Source organism: Rhinoderma darwinii, chromosome 11 (assembly GCF_050947455.1).
Source record: "Rhinoderma darwinii isolate aRhiDar2 chromosome 11, aRhiDar2.hap1, whole genome shotgun sequence".
Classification (NCBI taxonomy): domain Eukaryota; kingdom Metazoa; phylum Chordata; class Amphibia; order Anura; family Rhinodermatidae; genus Rhinoderma; species Rhinoderma darwinii.
Genome location: NC_134697.1, coordinates 38,107,615 through 38,132,832, shown reverse-complemented (window position 1 = coordinate 38,132,832; position 25,218 = coordinate 38,107,615). Strand labels below are relative to the sequence as shown.

Sequence of the window (25,218 nt, the reverse complement as noted above, 5' to 3'; positions counted from 1 at the left end):
AATCAGAAAATTTTCCTTTAGACATCGCAGATGGTAAAAGTCCCCCCAGGAGCTCTGGTATCTAACTAGGCTATCCACTCTCCGCAAGACTTTACAGATACAGTTGACCTTTACGTTGTTGAGTTGCATTATTTGCTACGAATCACCATCTGGTACCTTTTTTAGAACGAAATATGTTTTGAAAAATCTGAAATGAACAATCTTTTGAAGAGAAATTCTAGAAATAAGCACTTATTCCTGTATGAGGCTGCTGGCTCTTTGTTCTTCTTATTCAAAAAGAGTCCCAGTACTATCACAGTGGTCTCCCATCTCTGCATGGTGGGAGTTGTAGTTCCACAACAGCCACGGGTTGGAGAACACGTGTCTCAAACTCCTAGACCCCTTCTGAGTCTTATGCTGAGTGGTTTTTCATGCTAGAATTGTGGACGTGGTCTTGGCACTTTGAAGAGTACCAGTTAAGAACATGGCGAGGCACCTGGGAACAAGGCCATAAATAATGGACACTGATATCCAAAGCCGGTTATATAGTCGTCCTCTTGTTAGGGAGACAGGCTGGGTCATCTTTGGTTTTATTTCTATGATATTGTGGTGGTCTTTGTGGTGCAGCATGTTTTTTTTAAAATCAACTGATTTACTATTTTATGCTTCAAACCATTGTACCCATAATCCGCAGGGCAGTATGGGAAGTATCTCCTGCATTGCTTGGAAGGGAGACACGTTGGTCCTGGGAGACGTGGATGGAAACTTAAACTTCTGGGACTTAAAGGCTCGTGTTTCAAGGTGAGTGGTCTGTGGCATCTGTCATACAATGTAGAGGGGATTAGCATGTCAACCAAAACCCATTATCTTAATAGCTCCAAAATGTAGTGCTGATTCATTTCATAATACTTCTTTATAGGCGTTGGAACCCTAAATCCCCTAATTTCCTTTACACGCCCATGATAACATTCTGGCAGCCACCAAGAAGATTAATTCATTAGTGAGTGCAATGGGAGCTGTAAAAAATGAGTTGTCCATAATCTCCCCCTTGTGACGGCAGGGAGTCTGAATTTTTTAATCTAAAGGGGTATCTGACTGGTGGGACTCCTACTTTTTGGGAGCAGGAGTTCTATGGCCCACGTTTACCTGTACAATACATGAAATATGAAAGATTCCATTTTATATATTGGAAGTTGTCCCTTATTGACCGTATGTTTAGCGTCCCTTTTTAGCCATCAGACTGGCAGCGCTTAAGAAATGTTGAGGTTTTATAGAAATTCACTATTATTGTAATGAAAACATATTTTAGTATTAGTTAATAAAGATTATCCACCTATTTAGACTGAAATAAATTTGTAATTAAAATCCATCATTTGTTTTAGTGAATGTCACTACTGATATCTACGTAATGTGATCCCCAGGTTAATGGAATGGCTGACCCTTTATAAGTACATTAGGAAACCTCTCCCACTGTCCTGAACTTTGGACATTGAGGTATTAACAAATCGCTAATGTTAACATGTGACCTTTTTGTCTCAGAGGAATACCAACCCGCAGGAATGGTGTAGGGAAAATCCGCTTTGCTCCAGGAAAAGGCAACCTGAAGCTAATTGTGCTGTACACGGATGGGGCAGAAGTTTGGGATACAAAGGAGGTAAATGTCTTAATAGTCTATTCCGGCACAAACGTCAGAGATTTTATGTAATGTAGAACATTGTTACCCAACCAGAAACTGGGGAATCACATTTGGCTCCATGTACCCCTAGATTTGGATCTCTTACCATGTGCAGCTTCATACACTATTTTGCTCCAGCAGCATGCAAACAACCCATAGTTCTACATTATATAGGGTGCAAAATACTGATGAGCAGCCACTCACACGCATATCATCCATGGGGGGGCCGTTACACACAGAGGAGGCTCCTATAAGATGCCAGTCACACAGTAAGGTGTAGTGCACCATGCTGGCTTACAGCCCATTAGTTACGCTCCTACTATTAGAATGCTGGGCAGCCCACCTAATTTAAGTGTACGTATCTAAGGGCTATTTTCCATTGGCTTCTATAAAAAAAAAAAAACAGAACATTTTGCAGTAGTTTTCACAAATTGCAATGAAACCATATGAGAGAAGAGTAACAGAAGTTTTATTAAACTGTTTTTTATTTTTATAGTACTGTAAAAGTAAATACAATATATGATAATTTTACGTATAAGAGTATAGGGTCTGTTAATACTTCTTGAGTGTTTCTCCTTGTGTCCAGCAGAGGTCACTGTTGCTTATGCTGTTTATTCACTGGTTTTCTCTAAAGTCCATCAATTAAATGATCGCTGAAGATGACTCTAAATACATTTGCCGTAAATTCTTTATTTTAAAATTCAAAGAAAAAAATCACAATCAAAATGGAACACAAGGGAAAACAAGGAACTTGAAAAACATGGCAGGGAAGAATGGATATCACCGGCAATATTATACTAGCCTATAGCTGGCAATGGTGTAAGAACAAATTGTTCTTGATGTGGAAGCTGTAGGGAGAGCTAGTTGTATGCTCATCATTTACTCTGCCAATGTAATTCCTAATGTGTGATATAGGACTCTCCATACGCTTAAATATTGAAACCTACTTGTCCCTGTGGATGAAAGAATTAAGAGGGGTGTGGTTGTCCAGGATTTTTCCATAAAAACCTGTACATTGGTTGCGTCCGGTATTGCAGTTTGGCTCTATTAATGTGAAAGGGGCCGAGCCGCAATACCACACACAACCTGTGGACAGATATAGCTGCTTTCTTCCAAAAACAGCGCTACGTTTTTATAATCCTTGACATCCCTTTTAATTACTAGGTCAATGCCATATAATTTTTTCAATACCCCTTTTAGTTTTTATTTTTAGATTTGGCCCCAATTTTGCAGTAAGAAATAGGGGGTGGTCTCCTGCAGTGTTTGTTTGCGAATGTTTTGGTTAGTTCTTACCTATAAATCTCTCTGCTTTTCATATTTAAAACAGTTCAGGGTAATTGTCCATTTCTGTTCACATTGATTATAGTCTAGAACTAGTGTGGCATTACAATATAATTATGTGGATGCTCAATGTGTGACCTTTTATCCAGCTCTTCGCTTCTGCAGACCACTCACTAAAAGATCAGATTGATAGCGTGGAAGCGTTACTCAACTGTAAGCTGAGCTTGGGACACAATGAGGCACGCTTCTGTAACGCAACATTCTGCTGTTAGTTCTTCATTGGCCACAGTGGTGCAATTTGTATGTGATGTGCACTAGATCTACAAAAATGTTAAGCAAACTTATGTGAATTTGGGACAGGTACTATTCTTTTGAAAACCCAAGTACAGTGTTAGCCTATGCTGGATCGCACCAGTCAATGTGACCACACCCCTGAGGAACCACTTGTCATAGTAGCATAGGTGAGATTGCTGTTTGGCACAACTCATTGGGTTTGTATGAAAAATTATAGCAGGTTGAACTACTCCATTATCCTGAAATGAAAAAATCATAAGGCCGAGTTCCGTAGGTCGGGTACGCTGCGTAAAGACTAAGCAGCGTATCCAACCTAGAACCCACAGCACCTTCTGTCCGAAAAATCGCACCACGTTGTGGTGCGGTTTTTCGAACGGGATTTCTGCTGTTGAAAAAAGCGCTGGGGAGAAAAAAAAAAACACTGATCATACTTACCCCCTCCCTCTTCTCTGCGCATAGTCCACCCTTCTTGGATGACACTGCAGGCCATGTGACGCTGCATCCTGTGATTGGATGAGTTGAGATTTTTGCGGTAGAATCGCTGCAAATCCGCCGCCAAGGTTGCAACACATGGCTTTCTGTTGCGAGTTTTGCATCCCCATTAAATTCAATGGAGAAAATCCGCAACAGAAAAGCAACAAAAAGGCAGCATAAATTGACAGGCTGTGGAATTAAATTCCATACCGCAGGTCAATTTATTAACATTTACGCTGTGATTTTTTTCCCCGCAGCGTGGGCATGAGATTTTCTTAATCTCATCCGCTTTGCTGCTACTGTAAATACTGCAGAATTTCTGCACAGAATTCCGTTGCAGAAATTCTGCAGCGTTTACACTACGTGGGAAACCGGCCTTAAAGGGGTTATCCGGGGACCAAAAATTGCATTGCAATATATATATTTATGTGAAACGAAGTAACTTACTAATGTACTTTAATTAAAAATTCTGTACTAATTGGTGCAGTTCAATCCTCCAGAATTATTGAGGAAGTGCTGGAGCTTTTCTATAATAATGATGACCCTCCGACAGGGCCCCACGTGATTGAGCTTTTGCTTCATGTGCTGTTCGTGAACATGACCGCAAGGGGCTGTCACATTGCCTACTGCTTGAGCCCCGAGCAGAGCATCAGCTAGCGCTTTTCTCGGGACTCCAGCGCTGCTGCCGACGTCCATATTTCGTCAATTCCAGGGTTTCCTATCGCTGAAGTCCACGGGCGAAGCATCATCTGATGCTCTCCCTGGGAACTCCAGCACTTCTGCCAATGTCACTATCCATATAGAACAATGACGTTGGCAGCAGTACTGGAGTCCCGGAGCAGAGCATCCGCTGTTTTTCAGGCTTTCCCAGGAAGGCTGGGTGATAATAAATATGACAACCATTAAATCTCCTGAATGGTACATCTTCATATTTATGCAGCCAGAGAGGTGCAAGGGATGTGTCGCTACATAATTAGGTAGATTTGTTGTTCAGGACCCTAGGAAAGCTGAATGACAACTGCTGTGGGATCAAGTGACTGATGTTTGGGTTGTCACCCAACTTTCCCAGCGACTGCTGGATAAAACTTTTGCTGTAAATGAGTACATTAGGTGACATCGTTTTTTATTTCTTAATGAGTTATCATTGTAAAACGTGGAAGGATTTAGGTTTAGGTTGCTGCTGTTTTTAATGTGTTATCTCGCACTTTCCTTAAGCAGCTGCAGATGGTGAGTTCCTTACGCACTGGAAGAAATGTCAATTATCGTGTGCTGGATGTTGACTGGTGCTCATCGGACAAAGTCATCTTGGCTTGTGATGACGGCTGCATCAGAGTCCTGGAGATGTCCATGAAACCCGCTTGCTTTAGAATGGATGAACAAGAGCTTTTAGGTAGTCAAACATGTGCCCAGCTATAGTATGGGCAAACTCAAGTCCTCCGTCTGTAAACAAACAAAAAGAAAAGGAAACAGGAATGACATGGGGGTCACGTTCAGTACAATATATGTGAACGTATTTTGCTGCTAGAGATTTTTTAATTCCACTGCATGCCTTTAAGGCTTGAGCTACAATGCGACTTTTGGCCGCAATAGATCTAGCACAGACAAAGATCTCTGTTTCACAGATAATCAGTCAATGTGGTCGCTTCACGACCTGCAAGTTACCGTGACACCTCAGTCGCAAGAGGTCCAGCGGGCTTGGATTCCTTGCAACAGTGATGTCGCAGTTTCAAAGTGACCACATTGACTTTTATTACCTGCAATTCAGGCAGCACAACACCGCGATCTTTGGCCGTGCGATCTGTAACTCAGCCACAGCCTTATGTTGCAGATTTCCCTCTCAGCAATGCAGCATATGCAGATTTGGCATGGGTTCACACATTGTGTATTTGTTGCAGAATTTTGGTTGTGGAGATTTGCCGTAGAACGTAACTCATGCAGATTTTGCTTAGAATTTGCAGCAAAATCTGGTGTAGAATGCTCCCATCGCGCCTGAGCATCTGCGGATGGAGTGCTCACATCTTTTACAGAATTATAGTTGCTGCATCCGCACTGAAATTCTGCAACAAAGTACAGTACCATATTCACAAGCAGCGTAAAAAACATGGATTTGCATCTAAATGGGTGAAATCCGCAGCCAAATCTGCATTAAAATCTGCATGTAACACACACCTGGATTTTTAATCTGATTTTGGTGCAGATTTTTTGTCTAGTTTGAATTTCGGCTTATAGTGATTGATGAAGGCTTAAAGAGGTGGTCTGAGATGTAAAAAAAAAAAAAAAAGAAAGGGTCTGCTGTTATTTATTGTCCATGGACTGTCTGTCTGGTTTTGCAGCGCAGACCCTTTCACTTTAATGGGACGGAGGTGCAATATCAGACGCAGCACATGGAACTGAGTTGTCAGAAAGCAACCATGTTTTTCTAAATCTCATACAATACAACCCCCCTCAAAATATTTGCCTTGGATTAAAAAAAAGTTTCTGATTCCCAAACCCCACTAGAAAAAGAAGCACCCAATACGGGCTGTGTCTGGTGTCGCCCTTCAGACCCAATTACTTGAATAGCTCAATAGTCGACTGGTTTACCATGGGAGGTGATAAAAGCCGGCCTGAGATCTGGCAATATCCTATCGTTTACCGCACAGCAGCCGTTCCGCCTCTCCCTCCATTAGAAATCACTTTCATGAGCTCAACCTGCTTGTTAGTAGAAGGATTAGGTGTGATAACTGCCAGCTAAACAACTTTCAGCAAATAAACATAGATGGGAAAGGAAATCAACTGCTCCGTACCCGAATGGATTGTTAATTGATTGTTATTTCCATTTTCAGATCCCGTCTGGTGTCCATATTTACTTCTCCCAAGAGCATCTCTGGTCCTCAAAGCTTTCCTGCTGCACCAGCCCTGGGGGGGGAAACATTCCTTAGATATTTCCAGCATGTAAGATGTTTTGTTTCACGTGAACACAAGTGACTTTATTCAGACTTTTCTACTTTTTCTAAAGATCGCCCTATAGGACTTGTCAGCAGATTACGATAGTACTACTTATGGCAACGGATTTCATCATTGCTTCAGATGAACACCCCCCCCCCCCCCCATTAGACATAGGGGAAGCAGTAGCCTGAAACCACTTCCAGAGATACGCCGACGCCTAATATTAGGCATCATCACAGTCCTCTCTATGGAAAGAACAGACTTGGCCCGGGTGCATCATTGACAAGCGTTCGTCTGCCCACTCTATTCTGAAGCTCCGTAGAGAGGGCGACTGTTGGGTCATGGATACCCAGAACTTTACAAGCTATGCTCTACTAACAGCAAAACGGGTCTGCTTTTTTTTTCTGGTAATAGGACCACTCTGGTTTATTTGCTGTGTCTAGTATTGAAGCTTAGTGGAATTGTGATGAACTGCAATACCAGATACAGCCTGTTGACAAGGGTGGTGCTGTTTATGGAGAAAAAAAAAGCACACCCTTTTAAAGTTGTCATCTGTTCTACTGGTTCCAGGGCTAGTTCCCGCCAAAGTATAGTGCTAGGAAGTTATAGGATTGAGATAATAAGTATTATTAAAAATCTTGTGTGTGTTTTCATTCTAGTAATTACCCAGAGCATGATGACCTCAAGAACCTGATCCAGCAGCAGATCAATGCATTGACCAAGTGAGTGTTCCACGTTTTATCCATAGAAATTGGGTTGAATTTATGGTTAGAATTTTTACTAAAACCATGTTGTAACTATTATACAAAAACCTAATTTCTCTCTATGCTGGAATAGTCTGAAAGTATGTGCACTATAATCCTCAGACTTTTCACTAATTACCTGAAAATAAGGGTTAATATAACGCTTACCTCACTGAAAACATAACCATAGTAAACACAATGTATAGTAACTTCTGAACTTGCCTCCGCAGTGACATAAAAGATCTTATTCTGGACTCTGAATTTAATCTTCTGCAGAGGTGCCTACTGGTTGCAAGGTATAGCATGTCTTTTCTGTGAAATCGTATGTATTTCAGCTATTCTGTACAGTATTTATTAAAGAGGTTGTCCACCGGATAGGTCATCAGTATATCATCGGTGTGGGTCCGACACCCGGACCCCGCAACGATAAGCCGCTCTAGTGTCCTGCGGGCACCGGATGCTGTGGCACTTAATGCTATGTACAGAGCCCGAAAGCTTCACACATGGCACAGCGGCTGTGCTGCAGGTCTGCGCCTAGTCACTTGGAATAGGAGCAGTGCTGCAGCTCGGCCGCTATTCCGTGGCCGGAGCGAAGTGCTTCCGGCGTGTACGTCCGGTGCGCGGAGGCACCGGAGCAGCTGATTACCTATCCGGTGGGTGGGCCATCAGTTGTCAGAAGCTGGAAAACCCCTTTAAGATTGTATCAACTTTCTAGTGGTTCAGCTGGGATGTTTTTCGGATGTCCCCAGTGTTAGTAACTGCATTTGGATTGCTAGATCTGACATTTTCTCAATACCTGGAGCTTCTTAGCTGTAAAGTAGGTTACAGAAGAAGCTGCAATGTTAAGTGAAAACATCCACTATTCATCAGTTGATTTCTGTAGTGTTTAGACTCTGTGTTACTCTAATTTAAGACCATCCTAAATCCACTCAGATTTTGAATAGGGGATGACTGGCACTATATGAAAAGTTTTTATATTTGCTTTCCACTCCGGCCAAGACGTGAGGAACCTGAATGGAGGGCCGCGTCTACTAACTCAGAATTTATCATGGGTTATCCAAGGTACAGGTCATATATGTTAGATCATCAGGAGTCGGACTGCTGTGATCCCCACCAATCACTAGACCGGGGGATCATGTCCTCCCTACCCACATGACTGTATTGAGGTGTTTATGGAGCAGCGGTCTATCACGCTTACTGCTGCTTCATACAGACTCTATGGAAATAATTGAAACAGCTGATCGCTGTTTAGGTAATAAATGTTTCTAGTTGGAATACCCCTTTATTCCCGGGACCACTTCTGAAAAAATAACTTTTTACAGGATTCTATAGTATTCATAAAATAGAGCTCATACATTGCATAGTGAGAATTTATTCAACACTTTTTTTTTTTTCTCACATTTGGAGGCTGAACACTCGCTCACACAGCTGATGGACTTGTTACAATTTATTAGTGTAGACAACGCTCTCTGAGGTAAACACAGCAGCAGCACAAATCTATCTCCTGCCGCACTCCAGGCTGATCGCTCTGACCTCATGTGTGAGCAGCGCTACATCAGGATTGTATTTCAGGCATGAATGTTCCATCCACTGACAGCAACCTTTATTTACAGAAGACTGTACAACCTCTAACATCCAGAGTATGAATTGTGTTCTGATATTTGCAAAGCATTGTAAACAGACGCTTGAACACTGCTGAAGCAAAGAATTTCATACTACCCCCCCCCCCCTCTCAATGCTTGTTCCTGGGAAAAAGCTTCTGTATAAACAATACTAAAGTTTATTAGTGGTCGTATGTTGTTTATTTTGTGGGTTTAACATTTTCCCATTTCCAGGTTATATGGCGACGAGTCTGAGCTGCACTTTTGGACTGTGGCATCTCATTACCTCCAGGTTTTCCAAAGTGATGCACCTCATGTTATCATTTCAGCAAACCCCTTGGACATCTGTTATGACCTACTGTGTGAGAATTCCTACTTCCAGGTAACGCAGCTAAGGGGTATGTTCACATGGGTCTGATTTGCTGTGGATTATTTTGCAGCAAATCAGAACTTAATTCCACAGGGAATTCTGGACGAACGTCTGCACCAAATTGTGTTCTGTGCAGATGTTCAGCTGGATTTGCCGCTGCAGAAGAGGGGATTAAAAAAATTGTCATACTAGACTTCCCCTGGTCTCTCTCCTCTCCTCCTGCACTGATGTTCCGTCTCATGTTGACCGCTGCGGCCTGTGATTGGCTTGAGCGGTCACATGGAATGAAACCTTATACCAGGAGGCCGGCGGCACAGAAACCAGATAGAGGAGCAGTGAGGCGTAGCAACAGGAGACCAAGGGAGGGAGGTGGGCATATTTTTGTTACTTTCCTACTTGCAATTTTTGCTGCAGATGCGCAGCTTTTCCACAGCAAACATCAAAAATAGTTGATATTTGTTGCAGATTTTTACTCCCCCCCCCCCCCCCCCCCCCCCCCCATTGAGCGCAATGGGAAATATTCACAACAAACATTCAACCATTCCGCAGCATAAATTTACATTCCGCGTATTAAAAAATCTGCATTGCAGGTCATTTTATTCATTGAAATTTGCCGCAGTGTGTTGTAAAGATTTGTTAAAATGTCATCCAATTTGCTGCTACTGTAATACGATGCAGATTTTTGACCAGCAAATCGAAAAATCCATTTTATTTTTTTTCTCAAAATGAGGAGATATCCTGTAAAGACAGGGAGGGTGTTCACAATCTGCGTGACCGCACCAGGCCATTCATCCGTGCTCTTCCGGCTTCCATCTTATCTTGTTATCTCTGTTCATGCTGATCACACCAATAAAAAGGCCATTTAGTAAAACCAAAATAAAATTAGCATCTGCAGATCAGTCTTTTTTTAAATGGGAGCCAGGGATGCAACCAAAATTATGATGACCACAGCAGTGCATTACACACATCAAAGCAATTTTTTTTTTTAGAATGCCGTGCCACCTTAAAACACGGATGATACAACGTAAAAGGGGTTTTCCCATCAGGGACTTTTATGACATAGCCACAGGATAATATGCCATAAATGTCAGATGTGGGTCCCGCATCTATCTACGGGGCCCCCTAAACTCTGATCTAGCTTTATGTGTTCCCGCTGACGCTTGTGATTTCCAACCATGAAGAAGAAAACAGAGCAGCTCGCATGCTTTACGTGGGACCTGCATCTTTCTGACCTTTATGGCATATCCTCTGGATATATCATAAATGTCCCTGATGGGAAAACCCCTTTAGGGCCAACTTCCCCTGTCAGGAATATTAAGAGGATAACTGAGTTACATTGGGCCCACTGTCTACTCCACCCTCCAAGTATGACACAGTATATTTTTTTTTTTTACCTTGTTCTGAAAAGAAAAAAACATTTAAAAATACCATACAGTGACCCATTTGAAAAAAATATAGTGCTCAGAATTCCCTCTAGTACCAAGGAGTGTCTAACCTCATTATTTTGCCTTCGCTTCTGTCTCTATTTTTTATTTTTTTTACCTGCAGAAATTCCAGTTGGATAGAATATGTCTACAAGAGGTGAAGCGCTCCAGCTATGAACATACAAGGAAGTGTGCGGACCAGCTTCTTCTCTTAGGACAGGTATATTTGTGTATCGTGAGAAATCTTGGTCGACCAAAAAATAGAAATAACATGACACTATTATTTTGCTACAAAGTACTTTGCTGTATTATGATAAAACGATGATATTACCAGTATATATTGGGAAATAAAAGGAAAATTATCTGCCAGTTGAAAATCATATAGGGAATCTGTCACCACCTTTATTCTGCCCTCTCGGAGTAGTGGAAGAGGCGCCAATTTCAGTGTTGTGAGTTACGTGTTGTTGTTTAGTCTTTGTCAAACATATACTTTATTCGTTGCCTCGCTTGCATCGCGCTGTGTTGGAGTCCTTGATATTCATGAGCTGCAAGCTGTGCCTGCCCTCCCACCGATGATTGAGAGTTTCCCCTATGCACAGGGATAGGGAGAAAACGGTCAAATGGTAGGAGGGCGGAGGGATCGTCAGCTCATGAATATCAAGTATTCCTTCAACACCGCGTGATGCGATCGTTGCAACGAATAAAGAGTGTGCTTTACAAAAACGATACCACAGCCAGACATAACTTTCACAATGCTGAAATCCGCATCTCGGTCACTACTCAGAGAGGGCAGCATAAAGGTGGTGACCGATTCCCTTTAAGGTAGGCTACTTGGATATGATCTACGCCTATGATGCACATTTTTGGATCACAGTAACATCCACCACTGACAACAGGCCCTAGTTAAACTCTCAAGTCAATAATGGTCAGTTTCACTAACATATCCAATAATTAATCCATATAGATTTAAACTAAGACTGTCAATTAGCAACTGGAAATGCTACAACATGAACTTGAAGGGATATTTCAGCAATCAACCTTTATCAGCTATCCTTGGGATAGGGGGTGTTAGGTTGGTGAAGGTACGACCAATGGGGTCGCCAACGATTACTAGAACAGGGAAACCCGGTGACTCCATCCGTCCCGCTCACCAGAGTTGTTGCTGCTCCATACAACTCCATACAACTCCATGTGAGCATACTCGGGTAGTGTTCTATTGAACCACTCCCGTACATGAGTAATACCCGCTGGAATATCTGCATAAATCATTATGTAGATGGCCCTTTTTCCTTTCTTTATTGCCACTGATTTCATTTATGTATTCTACAGACAGACCGAGCTGTACAGCTGTTGCTAGAAACCAGTGCTGACAACCCACAGTATTACTGCGATTCCTTGAAGGCATGCCTGGTCACCACAGTAACGTCCTCCGGACCCTCCCAGAGCACAATTAAGTTGGTTGCAACCAACATGATCGCCAATGGGAAACTGGCAGGTAGGGCTTGAAGGATCGGTGATTGTCTTATTTATATGCTAGTTTACTATAACTCACTTGTTTTGAGTTACCTGAACTAGAATTAGAGTGGTGAACTATTAAAGGAATACTCCAGTCAATAATTACGTTGACTTATGTCCCACTTATAGCTGTGCATGTGTCGGGCACCACCTTTTTTCTTACGCGTGCATCAGTTGGCAGGAACATACAGTTGTGCTCTACTAAGATTGGCAAATGTTTGTGGCAATTGGAAATATGAAATCTTGTTAGCTAAATATAATGGAATTATTATTGATCCTTAGGATTATTGGTATCTGAAAACATATTATGAGATGACCGCATGTATCCTTATACTATACTTTCCTTCCAAATATAATTACTACCGAAAAAGTGTAACGTGTCCTATAAGATGAGCGCTATATCAGATTTTGGAAACAAGGTAGTTATTGCAGTCTAAAAACAAGTAAAAAGTTCTGCAGATAAATAGCTTAATATATTGGGATACCAAAACTAACTATTAAATTGTTTGTCTATAAGAAGTCTGAGCTAACTTTATATTCTTCACACAGAGGGGGTGCAGCTTCTCTGCCTGATAGACAAGGCTGCAGACGCCTGCCGCTACCTCCAAACATATAACGAATGGAACCATGCAGCCTGGCTTGCAAAGGTTAGTACTGCAGATAAGAACTCAAGTTGGGTACATTTATCAGAGAACTACATAACATATAAACATATATATCTTAGGCCACTTACAGGCGACCGTAATATGGTGCATTTTACCATGCGTATTCTGGCCACAATAGATAATTATAGTGGGTTTACTGAACCAGGCATAGATCACCATAGGACTCTAATAGCAATTTAAGGCTGCCCATAGATTTTAAACTGCTGCCGGCCCAACGCTCTTAGGGAGAGAACCGTGGCTTTTCTGTTAACGAACAAAAGGAAATTTAATATGCTTAACCCTTCACTCCCCGACATCTGCCATCGGGGGAAAGTCCAGACCCCACCATACACATTAGATGATCAGCCGGTCTCATCAAAATCCCCCAACGTACATCTAAGGCTGGGTTCACACAACCTATTTTCAGACGTAAACGAGGCGTATTATGCCTCGATTTACGCCTGAAAATAGGGCTACAATACGTCGGCAAACATCTGCCCATTCATTTGAATGGGTTTGCCGACGACCAGTAATTTACACGTCGTCGTTTGACAGCTCTCAAACGACGACTCGTAAATTGACTGCCTGGTCAAAGAAGTTCAGGACACTTCTTTGCAACGTAATTTGAGCCGTTCTTCATTGAAGTCACAGAACCCGAAGCATAAATGGTGCGGAATTAAGTTACACTGCAGAACACTTTCTGTGGGTTTTTTTTTTCTTTTTTCTTAAGGCAGCGATTTACAGCGATTAAGATTTGCAAAATCGTATTCACTTTTCTGCTACTAAATGCCACAGAATTTCATTGTGTAAATTGTACAGAGTTTACGCTACGTGGTAATCCAGCCTAAGGCCGGTTTCCCATGTAGACTAAACGCTGCAGAATTTTCGCAACTAAATTGTGTGCGGAAATTCCACAGCATTTTCAGTAGCCGCAAAGTGGTTGAGATTTAGAAAATCTCATGCCCGCGCTGCAGGAAAAAAAAACGCAGCGTAAACGTTAATAAAATGACTTGCGGTGTGGGCCTAGAATGGATACATACGGCCTCAGTGTGCCGCCATACCATGCGCAATTAGGTTCTGCATGTACAGCACTATTTTCATACATATGCCATGCGATGGAGCCCAAATACTGCTCCATACAACTTGACGGCTGTCCGGAGCTGTAATAAGTTCATGCACGTGCCTTATACTATACAGATATAATCATAGACCAGCAGCTTTACAATGTTCAACCTAACTTTTTTTTTTATCAGGTGCGATTGAATCCGGAGGAATGTGCTGAGGTCATGAAGCGTTGGGTTGACCATCTCTGTTCATCACATATCAACCAGAAATACAAAGCAATCCTTGTTCTCCTCTCTCTTGGCTGCTTCAAAAAAGTCCTTGAGATGTTACACAGGTAAAGTTCTATTCCCTGCGTAGAATATTTGTATATCTACAATGTTACATATGGAAAGGTAGGCAAAGTCAAGCTTATCCAGCTGTTCTAAAATGATCCCCATGTTATGTTGTGCACTACACAGTGGAGAAATAGCGCTAGGGAAATTAAAAAAACAGAGCTGATCAAATGTAAAGTCAAGGGGGCCTGCGATGGTAGAATCCCGAGGTGATCAGTGAGTGATCATGAAGTGCTCTGTCAGAGCATTGACCAGCCACATAGTCCTCTCTATCACAGCTGCAGTCTTCGCTTTCCCTATACTATCAATGCCGTGTTCAGCTTCCCGTCAGACAGACAGGACTCCGAAAACATCACGGGACCCTTGGGAGGTCTGTAAACTACTAGACACCAGGTACTTTGCATAAATCCCTTCACTTCCCTAGACCCTCTAAACATATAGTTTGGAAAGTTTGTAATTTTATGCCCAACAAAAATCTCTTAAATTCCTGGAAAACCCCTTCAATGAGCTATAATCTGTGGCTATTACATTCTGGCATTAGTTGATAGGATAAGAAATACGCACTAATTTTTGTTCTGCGGTTTTGTGACACCCGGTTGTATTTTGGGAAGCCCCTTTAACATGCAGGACATCAAGAAAGAAAGAGGAAAAAAAAAATGATTAAATGTACTAACAATCCTGTGCCATGATTGGTTGCTATGGTCATGTGACGTCACTGCCCGGAGCGCTGGCAGCAGGGAAGGGAGCAGGCAATTTAATTGCGAAATGGTCTCTTTACCTAGTGCTGCGGCGCCTTTGCTGTAGGCTTTTAATCCAATTTCACCTTGGATTGCTACTTTTCCATGTAGTTCAATAACAGCAGCTGGAGAACAGCGGGTTATCAAAGCCCGAGACTGACGTTTGCATTCCAGGGGATATTGTTTCTTTTTTTATAATCACAGAATGTTTCCATTGTTTTTTTTTTAGCATGAGGTGTTTTGATCGCGCTGCCTTATTTTTGGAAGCCTGTCTGCGGAACTCAGCAATTGAAATCAGCGACGAGACCAATATCCTTTTACCACTTTCTAAATGTAACTCCGAGTCTTCATTGCAGGGAAAAATTGTGGCTCGGTAACTTAGTATGGAAACGGAGAATCTTGTTTTAAAGGGGTTTTCCCATGAGAGACATTTATGACAACCACAGGATATGTCACAAAGACGTGCGTTCCACCTCTGGGATGAAGATGTAAGTAAATTCGTTGCTTCGGCTTCCATAATCGTGCTGTTGGGCTCTGTTCACACTGGCATTTTACAGCAAGAATAGCTTGGCCTGCATTGCTACTATTGCCATCCAGAATACGCAATCCTGTCGGACCCTGTTCTAAAACAATGGGACCGGTCAGGATTTGTTGGGATCTGTTAAACACTGGATCCGTTATGGCTCTGTTAAGAATGTAAGCCGTTACGCAAGTGTGTACAGATCCAGTCACCACTGAGTGTCACACAGACATGGAAATATTCACTCTTTTTTGCTCAAGTTATTAACTTATTTTATGTTTTTAAGGCAGTTTTAAATCTGTGCTCATTTAAATGCTTAACCAGTTATGTTCCAATGTAAGTTACAATATTTTCATTGCTCTACAGCACTGATCTGTATTTATTTAATGCCCCTTTTGTTTGTTTTTTTATTTTATCGAAATAGTTACAAAGATGTGTATTGATTATTTTTATACTATATCTTTATAGGTGTCAGTGTTCCTGTTGTTTCCCCCCACGATCACTAGTATAGGGGTCCTGATTCTTCTACTCCTCCTCACCAGCACATCCGTTCCATACAGCTCTTAGATGTGTCTGTAGATCTCATAGAGTTGTATGGAGCGGTAGCACACCTGCTCCACTAATGTCCCATACAAACTCCTCGCCAAGGACATGCTGGTGGGAAGGAACCACTGACTGGGAGACCCATACTAGTCATTGTGGGGGTCCCAGCAATGTAATATTTATCACCTATCCTTTGCACATCCTGCGTGATGACCATCACATCAGCTTGCCAATCGTAGGCAGGCGCAGTGATGTGTCAGCCATCGTAAGGGCTTGAACTCAATCAGACTTGGCCCGGCCATGTAGGACAGGGTTGCCCCTTCAATTGACCGCTGCAGGAGAATGTGCGGCCTGCCCAGGGTCGAGCAGCTAGCTTTCTTTTAAAATACTTTTACTGGGTTTCTGTATTTGATACGGAATTTACTAACTTCACAATCTTTCAAATATTAATTTGTATATTTTATTTTCCATTTTATTTACTGATGATTTCAAAGTTCTGCATTAAACGTAAGTAACATTGAAACTTTGGTGATCTAGATTAGCACTGCACCGGCTGCTACACAACAGTCACTTCATGTTTTTATTGGTTACTTCTCCTTAACCCTTTCTCACATAAATTAATATCTGCGGTGTTTGCAGATTACGCTCGCACCCTCCGCTCTTTAGGTTTCACCCAGGGAGCTGTGCGATTTGCTCAGAAGGCAGGAGATGCTGGGACGGAGCTACTGGCTGAGCTTCAATGCAACAAATCAGAGGATCAAATCATTTAAACATTGCACGTCTATGGAAAACTGAGAGACTGAAGAAAAGATCATTGTACTTAATACTTGTACACCTTCTGCTATTCCCGTGACCCCCACAGTGGATATGGATCTTCCGTGTGTATTTAAATATTATAAATGTCAGGACCTGATACACAGACATTCCAGTATCACCTCCTTACTGTACAAATTACGACACAGGAGAGAGAGGCAAAATCAGGACTTTTAACATTTTCTCCAAACAATATGGTACGGACACATGGGGTAACTTAGTTTAGTCCTGTGCAGGTTACTCGATTTTCAGTAAGGGTATGTGCACACACACTAATTACGTCCGTAATTGACGGACGTATTTCGGCCGCAAGTAGTGGACCGAACACAGTGCAGGGAGCCGGGCTCCTAGCATCATACTTATGTACGATGCTAGGAGTCCCTGCCTCTCCGTGGAACTACTGTCCCGTACTGAAAACATGATTACAGTACAGGAGCAGTTGTCCTGCAGAGAGGCAGGGACTCCTAGCATCGTACATAACTATGATGCTAGGAGCCCGGCTCCCTGCACTGTGTTCGGTCCGGGTCTTCCGGCCGAAATACGTCCGTCAATTACGGACGTAATTAGTGTGTGTGCACATACCCTAAAGGTAAACATGAATGGAAACTATGGGTTAACGTTCATTCGGGAATACAGTGTTAATCCTCTGGCTGATTTATATAAATTACATAAATATAAAGAAACCCCTGCGAATGAGGTGTGAGTCAGTTATAATACACAAGAATAATTCTGATGAGCTCACTGTGTGGAGGGAGGATGTTCTTAATATACGGTTAAATGTATCCACAGGGGATGGTCTTATAAGAGCTGCAATGATGAGCCTATCTAAATGTTGCGCCACACGGCCGTGTTTGATCTGCGAGATGCGGACCGTATCTCGGCTGTATTTCCCAGACTGAACACAGTTCAGGGAGCCGGACTCCTAGCATCAGTCATCCATGGGAATACTGTCCCGTACTGGAAACAGGATTACAGTATTGGACAGTATTCACACAGCTGTGAGAAGCAAGCCTTACTCTTATTTGCAGAATCGGTAAAGTTCCATTACTTATTCTGAAGCTATTTACCAGGGTAGGAAGTAATAATCATACCTGCGCAAAAATATACTGTACAGTTGCTTCCTTGACCTGTGACCTTTATGTGCAATTTCTTTAGCTCAGATAATAAATAGTGCACTATAAAAGATGTCTGGGCTCAAAGGCCATGTACAGCTTTGCATGAAAAATAAAGCAACTTTGCAAAATGTCCTACTATTGTGTCTATAGCTCCTATGGTAACAGACTACAAACAACCTCTGTGTAGTCTGATTTCTGCTGTATATTGCCCTTCACCTGTCCCCTAGTTTTTTTTGCTAACAGTCATTTAGTAGGTTAGCAAGAAGTAAGAGTGCATACAGTATAAATGGCAATATGACTGCCGGATCAAACGAAAGAGGTTTGTAGTCTGTTACCTTGGAGACGCATAGGTCTGCATACAAGCTGTAGCCACAAAACAACTTTTCAAATCAAGACTATTTGCAAAGTTGTGTTATTTTTCATTTTAGATACACCTTCATTGTACAGTGGAGCCCTAATGTGCTTTACTATTAAAAATGGGCCAACTCTTCCAGATAGCTGCTTTATACAAATGAAACAAAATGTGCAGGAAGTATATTGTGCAGAGGAACAATATCAGGCTCACCCTCTTTTGGTAGATGATTTTTGGATCACTGCTGATTCCCTCAATTAACTTGTGTTCTGCTGGGACAAATGAGAATATTCAGCTGAGCCGAATGTGCATATCGGGTGAGGAGTCGGTCACACTAGTATTCGGCTGAAAGATCTTTCAGCCGACCATTATAGCATGTCTATGGCTGGCTTTACTGTAGGGAAAAACATTAGTTGACCAGGAATTTCCAATCTGAGCTCTCTTGTCTGATAGAGCCCAAAGATATATCCGATTATCATTTATGGCACAATTTAGTCTTTACATATTTCTTACTGTGTACAGCTACTATACTGATCCATTTGATTTAATCTCCTGCACATCTGTAATTTTACACTTAGCCATCCCAGCATCTATATAATTAATTAACCTAAGGGAGGACTTAGAAACACTTATTGATAAGGAAGTATAATAAGCGATGACATCATGAACTCTCCTGCAAGTAATACCGTTGCCTTGTTAGTATGTCATGTTCTAATCCCAAAAAAGTTAATTGTTTATAATGCAATATAAGTGATATTTTTGATTAAAATGTGTATAGTGCTGCTTGGATATCATCATATTTACGCACTTTAAGCCTAGTTTGTTTATGTACTGTATTCTAGAGTTCGTTTTAGGGCTTGTCCCCAAGTCAAAAAAGGCATCTGGGGTTTTGCTTCTCTCTAAATGAGACTTTTACAAATAAAGAGGGTGAAATGGAGATGGAAAGGCTCTCCATTGTCTGTGATGTCACAGAGAAGCAGTCGTGATCTCCTCACATAGCCGTGATGTCACAGAGAAGCAGTCGTGACCTACTCACATAGCCGTGATGTCACAGAGAAGCAGTCGTGACCTACTCACATAGCCGTGATGTCACAGAGAATCAGTCGTGATCTACTCACATAGCCGTGATGTCACAGAGAAGCAGTCGTGGCCTACTCACATAGCCGTGATGTCACAGAGAAGCAGTCGTGATCTACTCACATAGCCGTGATGTCACAGAAGCAGTCGTGATCTACTCACATAGCCATGATGTCACAGAGAAGCAGTCCTGATCTACTCACATAGCCGTGATGTCACAGAGAAGCAGCCGTGTTCTACTCACATAGCCGCTTCATCCATGGTCTCTGATTCAATCCACACAGGTGCTGTTCTATCGCTTACTTCTATTTGTGCAGTAAGGTAGAGTTCAGTGCCTGAGCATACTGAATCACAGCTTGAGACAGTGGATTAGGGTGACCACTTCTCTAAAGCTGGCCATACACTCTAGATGTATGTTGTCCGAGTTCGCTGGGACTGGTCGACCATCTAATGTGTATGGCTGTGTCCCGACTTCCCCCAACGACAGGTGTTGGGGGAGAGAAGGGTTGAGCATGTTGACTATTCATTATAGATAATCCACTGCCGGCGGAGCCTGGCAGCGGCGTTCTCCCTATTGAAAACACATGCACACACAGGCAACTGGGTATGGGGGAGTCCAGAGGTATTGCTGTCCGCCGGACGACTGTTCACCCGACATCTATTTAAGATGTCACATAGAGGAAGAGACTGCAAGTCTCCATGTACATGCGAGGCAGCGCTTCTTCAGTAACGGAAACAATACCAGAAGGTGAAAAACCGCAACTAGTAAGTTCTATAATATCACATCCTAATGTTTTGTGTATACAGCTCCTATGCAGACACTGATGTCTCCATGGTTAAACTAAAAACCTGTGTGTAGTCTGATCTTACAGTCATGCGCTACTCCACTCCCTTTGCAGATTGGGTAGTCTGATCCTTCAATCATGTTTTACTCCGCTGAGGATATTTTGGTGTATGTAACCACGGAGACCGATAGGAGCTGTATACACACGCCGGTAACTTATTTTTTTAAAGATGCACTGGAGCAATAATAGTTCGTTTGCAAAAGGGTACATATCTCTTTAAGAATTTGTCATGTTTTAGAGAATGTGGAAATAATGTGCTACTTGTCATTCAGCGGCTGCTGCTCTAGTGACAACTCATTACCTCTGCTGTACCCTGCACAGAACACCTGTCTATGAAAATTGTCCTGGGTGGCTCACAAAATAGATTTCTGGATGATCTGCTAAAGTTAATTTAAACAAATGCCGGGGGGAACCCTACCGGATTAATTCTTCTAAACTAACAATGCCGGGTGGACGTCCCCTTGAAATAATCTTACAGACAATATTCTCTCTGGGTATATAAAATAATAACAAGAATAGATTAGTGTTTATTTTCACAGATAAAATATTTGCTGTAAGAGGTTCCATTGGGTCAGCCAGCTGCATGGCTCTCGGGGAATACTACCTGCGTACGTGAAGACACTGTCTGGATATATCTTATGACTTCTATCTATTCCCTACCTGATCTTTGTATTTTTGGCTAATGTAATAAAGATATGAAATGGTAAATTTATTGCGTGTGTTGAGATTACATATTACTTTATTGGAATAAAAACACAGATGTCCGCGTTATCTACTGAGAATGAAATTGGTTGTGCAGGATTAGAAATAGCCACACCTGTCAATGGGTTGTGTTTGGTATTACAGCTCAACTTTATTGAAGGGAATAGGGCTGAGCTGTAAGACAGTGACACACCTGTCCACAGGTGTGTGCATTTTAAGGACGACAACAATATGATTCCATTCAACCCCAACACAATTCAGTTCAACAGTTTTTATACATATAGATATGCCAAAACACTGCCATCTGCTGGTGAACAGGTGAACTAAAAAAGCATTTGTTTTCATATTGTAAAAGCTAGCAAAAAAAAGCAAGAAATTAGCAGGAATTTGATGCATACTATCAATGTGACATTTTGCATAATTCTATCTAAACTGATTTTAGCTCTGTCCCTGCATTATACATATATTATGACTGATATATCATATTGACCTATTTTAAATCAGGAATGTTGCCCGTTTTGCACTGCAGGAGTCGTCCGCAGGATAAATCAAGGTTACTTTCATTATTGTTATCTTTAACATACTACGATCAATATGCAGGTTCTAATGTACTGTGGCAGTATTTCTTCACCATCCAGGTGGCAGGAATATCCCAGAATATGTGGATGGAGATGCTTCACCCTACAATATTTTTTTTTAATATATATATATAATAGTATAAATACTTTGGAGGTATAGATTGGGAAATAGCCAGACGTATACATACACTTCCGACGGAAGGCTCAAACACTGTGTGAATAGAACTATAGAAACCATAGGCACGCTGCGTGCGGTCGTGTGGTTCCTCTGGTACTGATTGCTTCAAGAGGGGAATTCCTCTGTAACACGGCAACCAATGATGCATGGAGCAATATATTTTTCTGCTGGATTCTATATGAGTTAGAAAAAAAACAACTAAACTCACTGGATGGAAATCGGAGTCATCCGGGGGTACAGTATAGGCCCCTGTATGGTTTCCTATTGTATGACATAATACACCTGTACAGTATTCGTGAGGTTACTGTATAGACTGAAGTTTCCAGGTGAAAGTACCACATTTACTGAGCTGCTGCTACACATGAGCTTTCCTCTCCTGGACCTCGGTTCATAGAAGTTGCTAAGATGTGTGATGGATTAGGCTCAGGAACAAGTGACAGGTTTAGGTAAACACCCTGAAGCCGAAGAGGCGGCGGCGACGAATATTGCTGGAGAGAAACTAGCACTTCCCCATCTTGTAAACAGGAAAGCAGATGAGACTGCAGATTCTCCTCCCGGCCAATTCTCTAGGATTGTACAACTAGAACAATATGTGCCGTGCTGTGTCTGCTCTATATGTATTTATCCCTTAAAGGCATCAGCTAAAGAAGTTATGCATATAGTTAAAATACTAACCGATACAGATGGATCAGTCGATGGCTAATGGTTTTGTCAGGGCAAGTGGGAGACTAGGTGGCAGAGCTATGTGGGGGGTAGGAGAGGGTTGTGGGAACTGAAAGTATCAAGGGCAGGTGTGGAGCCATCGAGGAGACAACGTGACGGGCAGACAGGTGTGCAGGTTCTCTGTAGGGATGTAGGAGGCAACACAAATTTTTATTTCACTGAAGCTGCCGCCTATACAGAACACTGTCAGTGAACAAGTTACATAATACGGTTGAAAAAAGACACATGTCCATCAAGTCCGACCAAGGGAAGGGAAAAGTATATACACATTCACATAGGAGCTTATATTTTTTCATTCTAGGAAATGATCTAAGCCTTTTTTGCAGCATCTACTGTCCCTGCTGTGACGGCTCCTGCGGTGACTATTCCATAGATTCACAGTTCTCACAGTAAAGAAGGCTTGTCGCCTCTGCAGGTTGAACCTTTTTTTCTCCAGACGGAGGGAGTGCCCCCTTGTTTTTTGAGGGGGGTTTTACATGGAACAGGATTTCACCATATTTTTTGTATGTACCATTAATATAAGTATATAAGTTAATGATGTCCCCCCTTAGTCGTGTTTTTTCAAGGTTAAATAGGTTTAGTTCGTTTAATCTTTCCTCATAACTTAGAAAAAATACAAAGAAGAGCAACGAAGCTAATAAGGGGCATGGAGAATCTAACTCCAGGGCATCCTTTCTATGAACTGGAGCCCAGAACTGAACTGCATATTCTAGATGAGGCCTCACTAATGCTTTGTAAAGTGGCAATATTACATCCCTGTCCCGCGAGTCCATGCCTCTTTTAATACACGACAATATCTTGCTGGCCTTTGAAGCAGCTGATTGACACTGCATGCTGTTATTTAGTTTATGATCTACAAGTACACCCAGATCCTTCTCAACAAGTGACTCCCCCAGTGTAGCTCCCCCTAGGACATATGATGCATGCAGGTTGTTGGTACCCAGATGCAAAACTTTACATTTATCTACATTAAACCTAATTTGCCAAGTGGAAACACTGAGGCCCCATGCATACGACCGTAAATACGGGTCCTTTGTCACCCGTATTTAACCAGTATTTACGGACCCGTGTCCCCGTAAATACGGGTCTGTAGTCACCCGTATTCCACCCGTATTTACGGACCCGTTTTCTCTGCTTCTCTTTACATGTAGAGAGAGATATTGCACTACACTAAATCGGCAGCCCCTTCTCTCTATCCAGCACTGATCAGCAGCCTCTTCTCTCTATCCAGCTCTGAGTGGCAGCCCTTTCGGGCAGAGTTTCCACAGCGGAACGCAGCGATAGAAAGAAAAAGCAGTTCATACATACCCTGGCCATTGTCTTGGTGACACGTCCCTCTTTTGACATCCAGTCCGACATCCCTGGATGACGCGGCAGTCCATGTGACCGCTGCAGCCTGTGATTGGCTGCAGCGGTCAAATGGGATGAAATGTTATCCCAGGAGGCGAGACTGGAGGAAGAAGCAGGGAGTTCTGGGTAAGTATGAACTTTTTTTTGTTGCGGGTTTTTGAAGGAAACATTAGAAATGTATATTGTGAGTGCCGCACACTGTGCAGCAGTAGTCACTGTCCAGGGTGCTGAAAGAGTTACTGCCGATCAGTGCAGCCCCTATGCTCTATCCAGCACTGATCGTTTAACTCCTTCAGCACCCTGGACAGTGACTACCGCTGGACAGTGAGTACCATGCGTAGCAACGCTCCCGTAATTACGGGTGCACACACGTAGCCACCTGTAATTACAGGAGCTCCATAGATTTCTATGGGCCTGCCCGTGCAGTAATTACGGCCTGAAATAGGACATGTTCTATATTTTTTAACGCCCCGGGCACCTTCCCGTAAGTATACAGTGGTATTAATCCCATCCGCTATATCATTAATAAATAAGTTGAATAATAGTGGCCCCAGCACTGAACCCTGAGGTCACCGCTTATAACCGGGGACCATTCAGAGTAGGAATCATTGACCACAACTCTCTGGATACGGTCCTTGAGCCAATTCTCAATACAATTACAAACTATACTTTCTAAACTTATAGTCATTAACCCCTTCAGGATACAGCCTGTTTTGGCCTTGTGGCACAGCCAATTTTTTTCAAATCTGACATGTCACTTTATGTGGTAATAACTCTGAAATGCTTTTACCTATCCAAGCAATTTGGCGATTATTTTCTCATGACATATTGTAATTTATGTTAGTGAAAAAAATGTGGTCCACAAATGTAATATTTCTATCATTTAGAGAAAATTAGCAAAAAAAATAATATAATTTTTCTAAATTTAAATGTATCTGCTTGTAAAACAGATAGTAATACCACATAAAGCAGTTACTAGTTAACATTTCCCATATGTCTACTTTATATTTGCATTGTTTTTTGAACATCCTTTTATTTTTCTAGGATGTTACAAGGCTTAGAACTTTAGCAGCAATTTCTCATATTTGAAAGAAAATTGTTTCAAAAGGAAAATTTTTCAGTTCTGAAGTGACATTGAGAGGCCTATATATTAGAAACCCCCCATTAATCACCCCATTTAAAAAAACTGCACCCCTCATTATTCAAAACCGCATTCTCAAAGTCTCTTAACCCTTTAGGCGTTTCACAGGAAATAAAGCAAAGTAGAGGTGAAATTTTAGAATTTAATTTTTTTTGCCGATATTCATTTGTAATACATTTTTTTCTGTGACACAGAAGGTTTTACCAGAGATTCACAACT

At 42.0% G+C, this 25,218-nt stretch overlaps 1 protein-coding gene and 1 long non-coding RNA gene across 7 annotated transcripts in view; one reads left to right on the top strand and one right to left on the bottom strand.

The window, feature by feature from the left end:
* The window catches only part of WDR11 (WD repeat domain 11), a 63,315-nt gene extending 46,074 nt beyond the window's left edge, over positions 1 to 17,241 (top strand). Inside the window, exons 17-29 of one of the 2 annotated variants that reach the window (XM_075841126.1) lie at positions 674 to 780; positions 1,519 to 1,633; positions 4,922 to 5,093; positions 6,529 to 6,637; positions 7,291 to 7,353; positions 7,605 to 7,670; positions 9,210 to 9,357; positions 10,894 to 10,989; positions 12,099 to 12,264; positions 12,834 to 12,931; positions 14,182 to 14,327; positions 15,292 to 15,374; positions 16,741 to 17,241. In XM_075841126.1, the coding sequence (XP_075697241.1) occupies positions 674 to 780; positions 1,519 to 1,633; positions 4,922 to 5,093; positions 6,529 to 6,637; positions 7,291 to 7,353; positions 7,605 to 7,670; positions 9,210 to 9,357; positions 10,894 to 10,989; positions 12,099 to 12,264; positions 12,834 to 12,931; positions 14,182 to 14,327; positions 15,292 to 15,374; positions 16,741 to 16,895 (1,524 nt within the window). In that variant the 3' untranslated portion in view covers positions 16,896 to 17,241. Of the gene's footprint in view, positions 1 to 673; positions 781 to 1,518; positions 1,634 to 4,918; positions 5,094 to 6,528; positions 6,638 to 7,290; positions 7,354 to 7,604; positions 7,671 to 9,209; positions 9,358 to 10,893; positions 10,990 to 12,098; positions 12,265 to 12,833; positions 12,932 to 14,181; positions 14,328 to 15,291; positions 15,375 to 16,740 lie in introns of both variants that reach the window. The other variant, XM_075841125.1, reaches the window with a different exon arrangement.
* The window catches only part of LOC142662878 (uncharacterized), a 291,564-nt gene continuing 271,155 nt past the window's right edge, over positions 4,810 to 25,218 (bottom strand). For 4 of the 5 annotated variants that reach the window (XR_012851023.1, XR_012851020.1, XR_012851021.1 and 1 more), the window contains 2 exons: positions 6,490 to 6,601; positions 4,810 to 5,143 (listed from right to left, as the gene is read on the bottom strand). This is a non-coding gene — a long non-coding RNA (uncharacterized LOC142662878). Of the gene's footprint in view, positions 5,144 to 6,489; positions 6,602 to 19,213; positions 19,665 to 25,218 lie in introns of those variants that run through there. The other variant, XR_012851024.1, reaches the window with a different exon arrangement.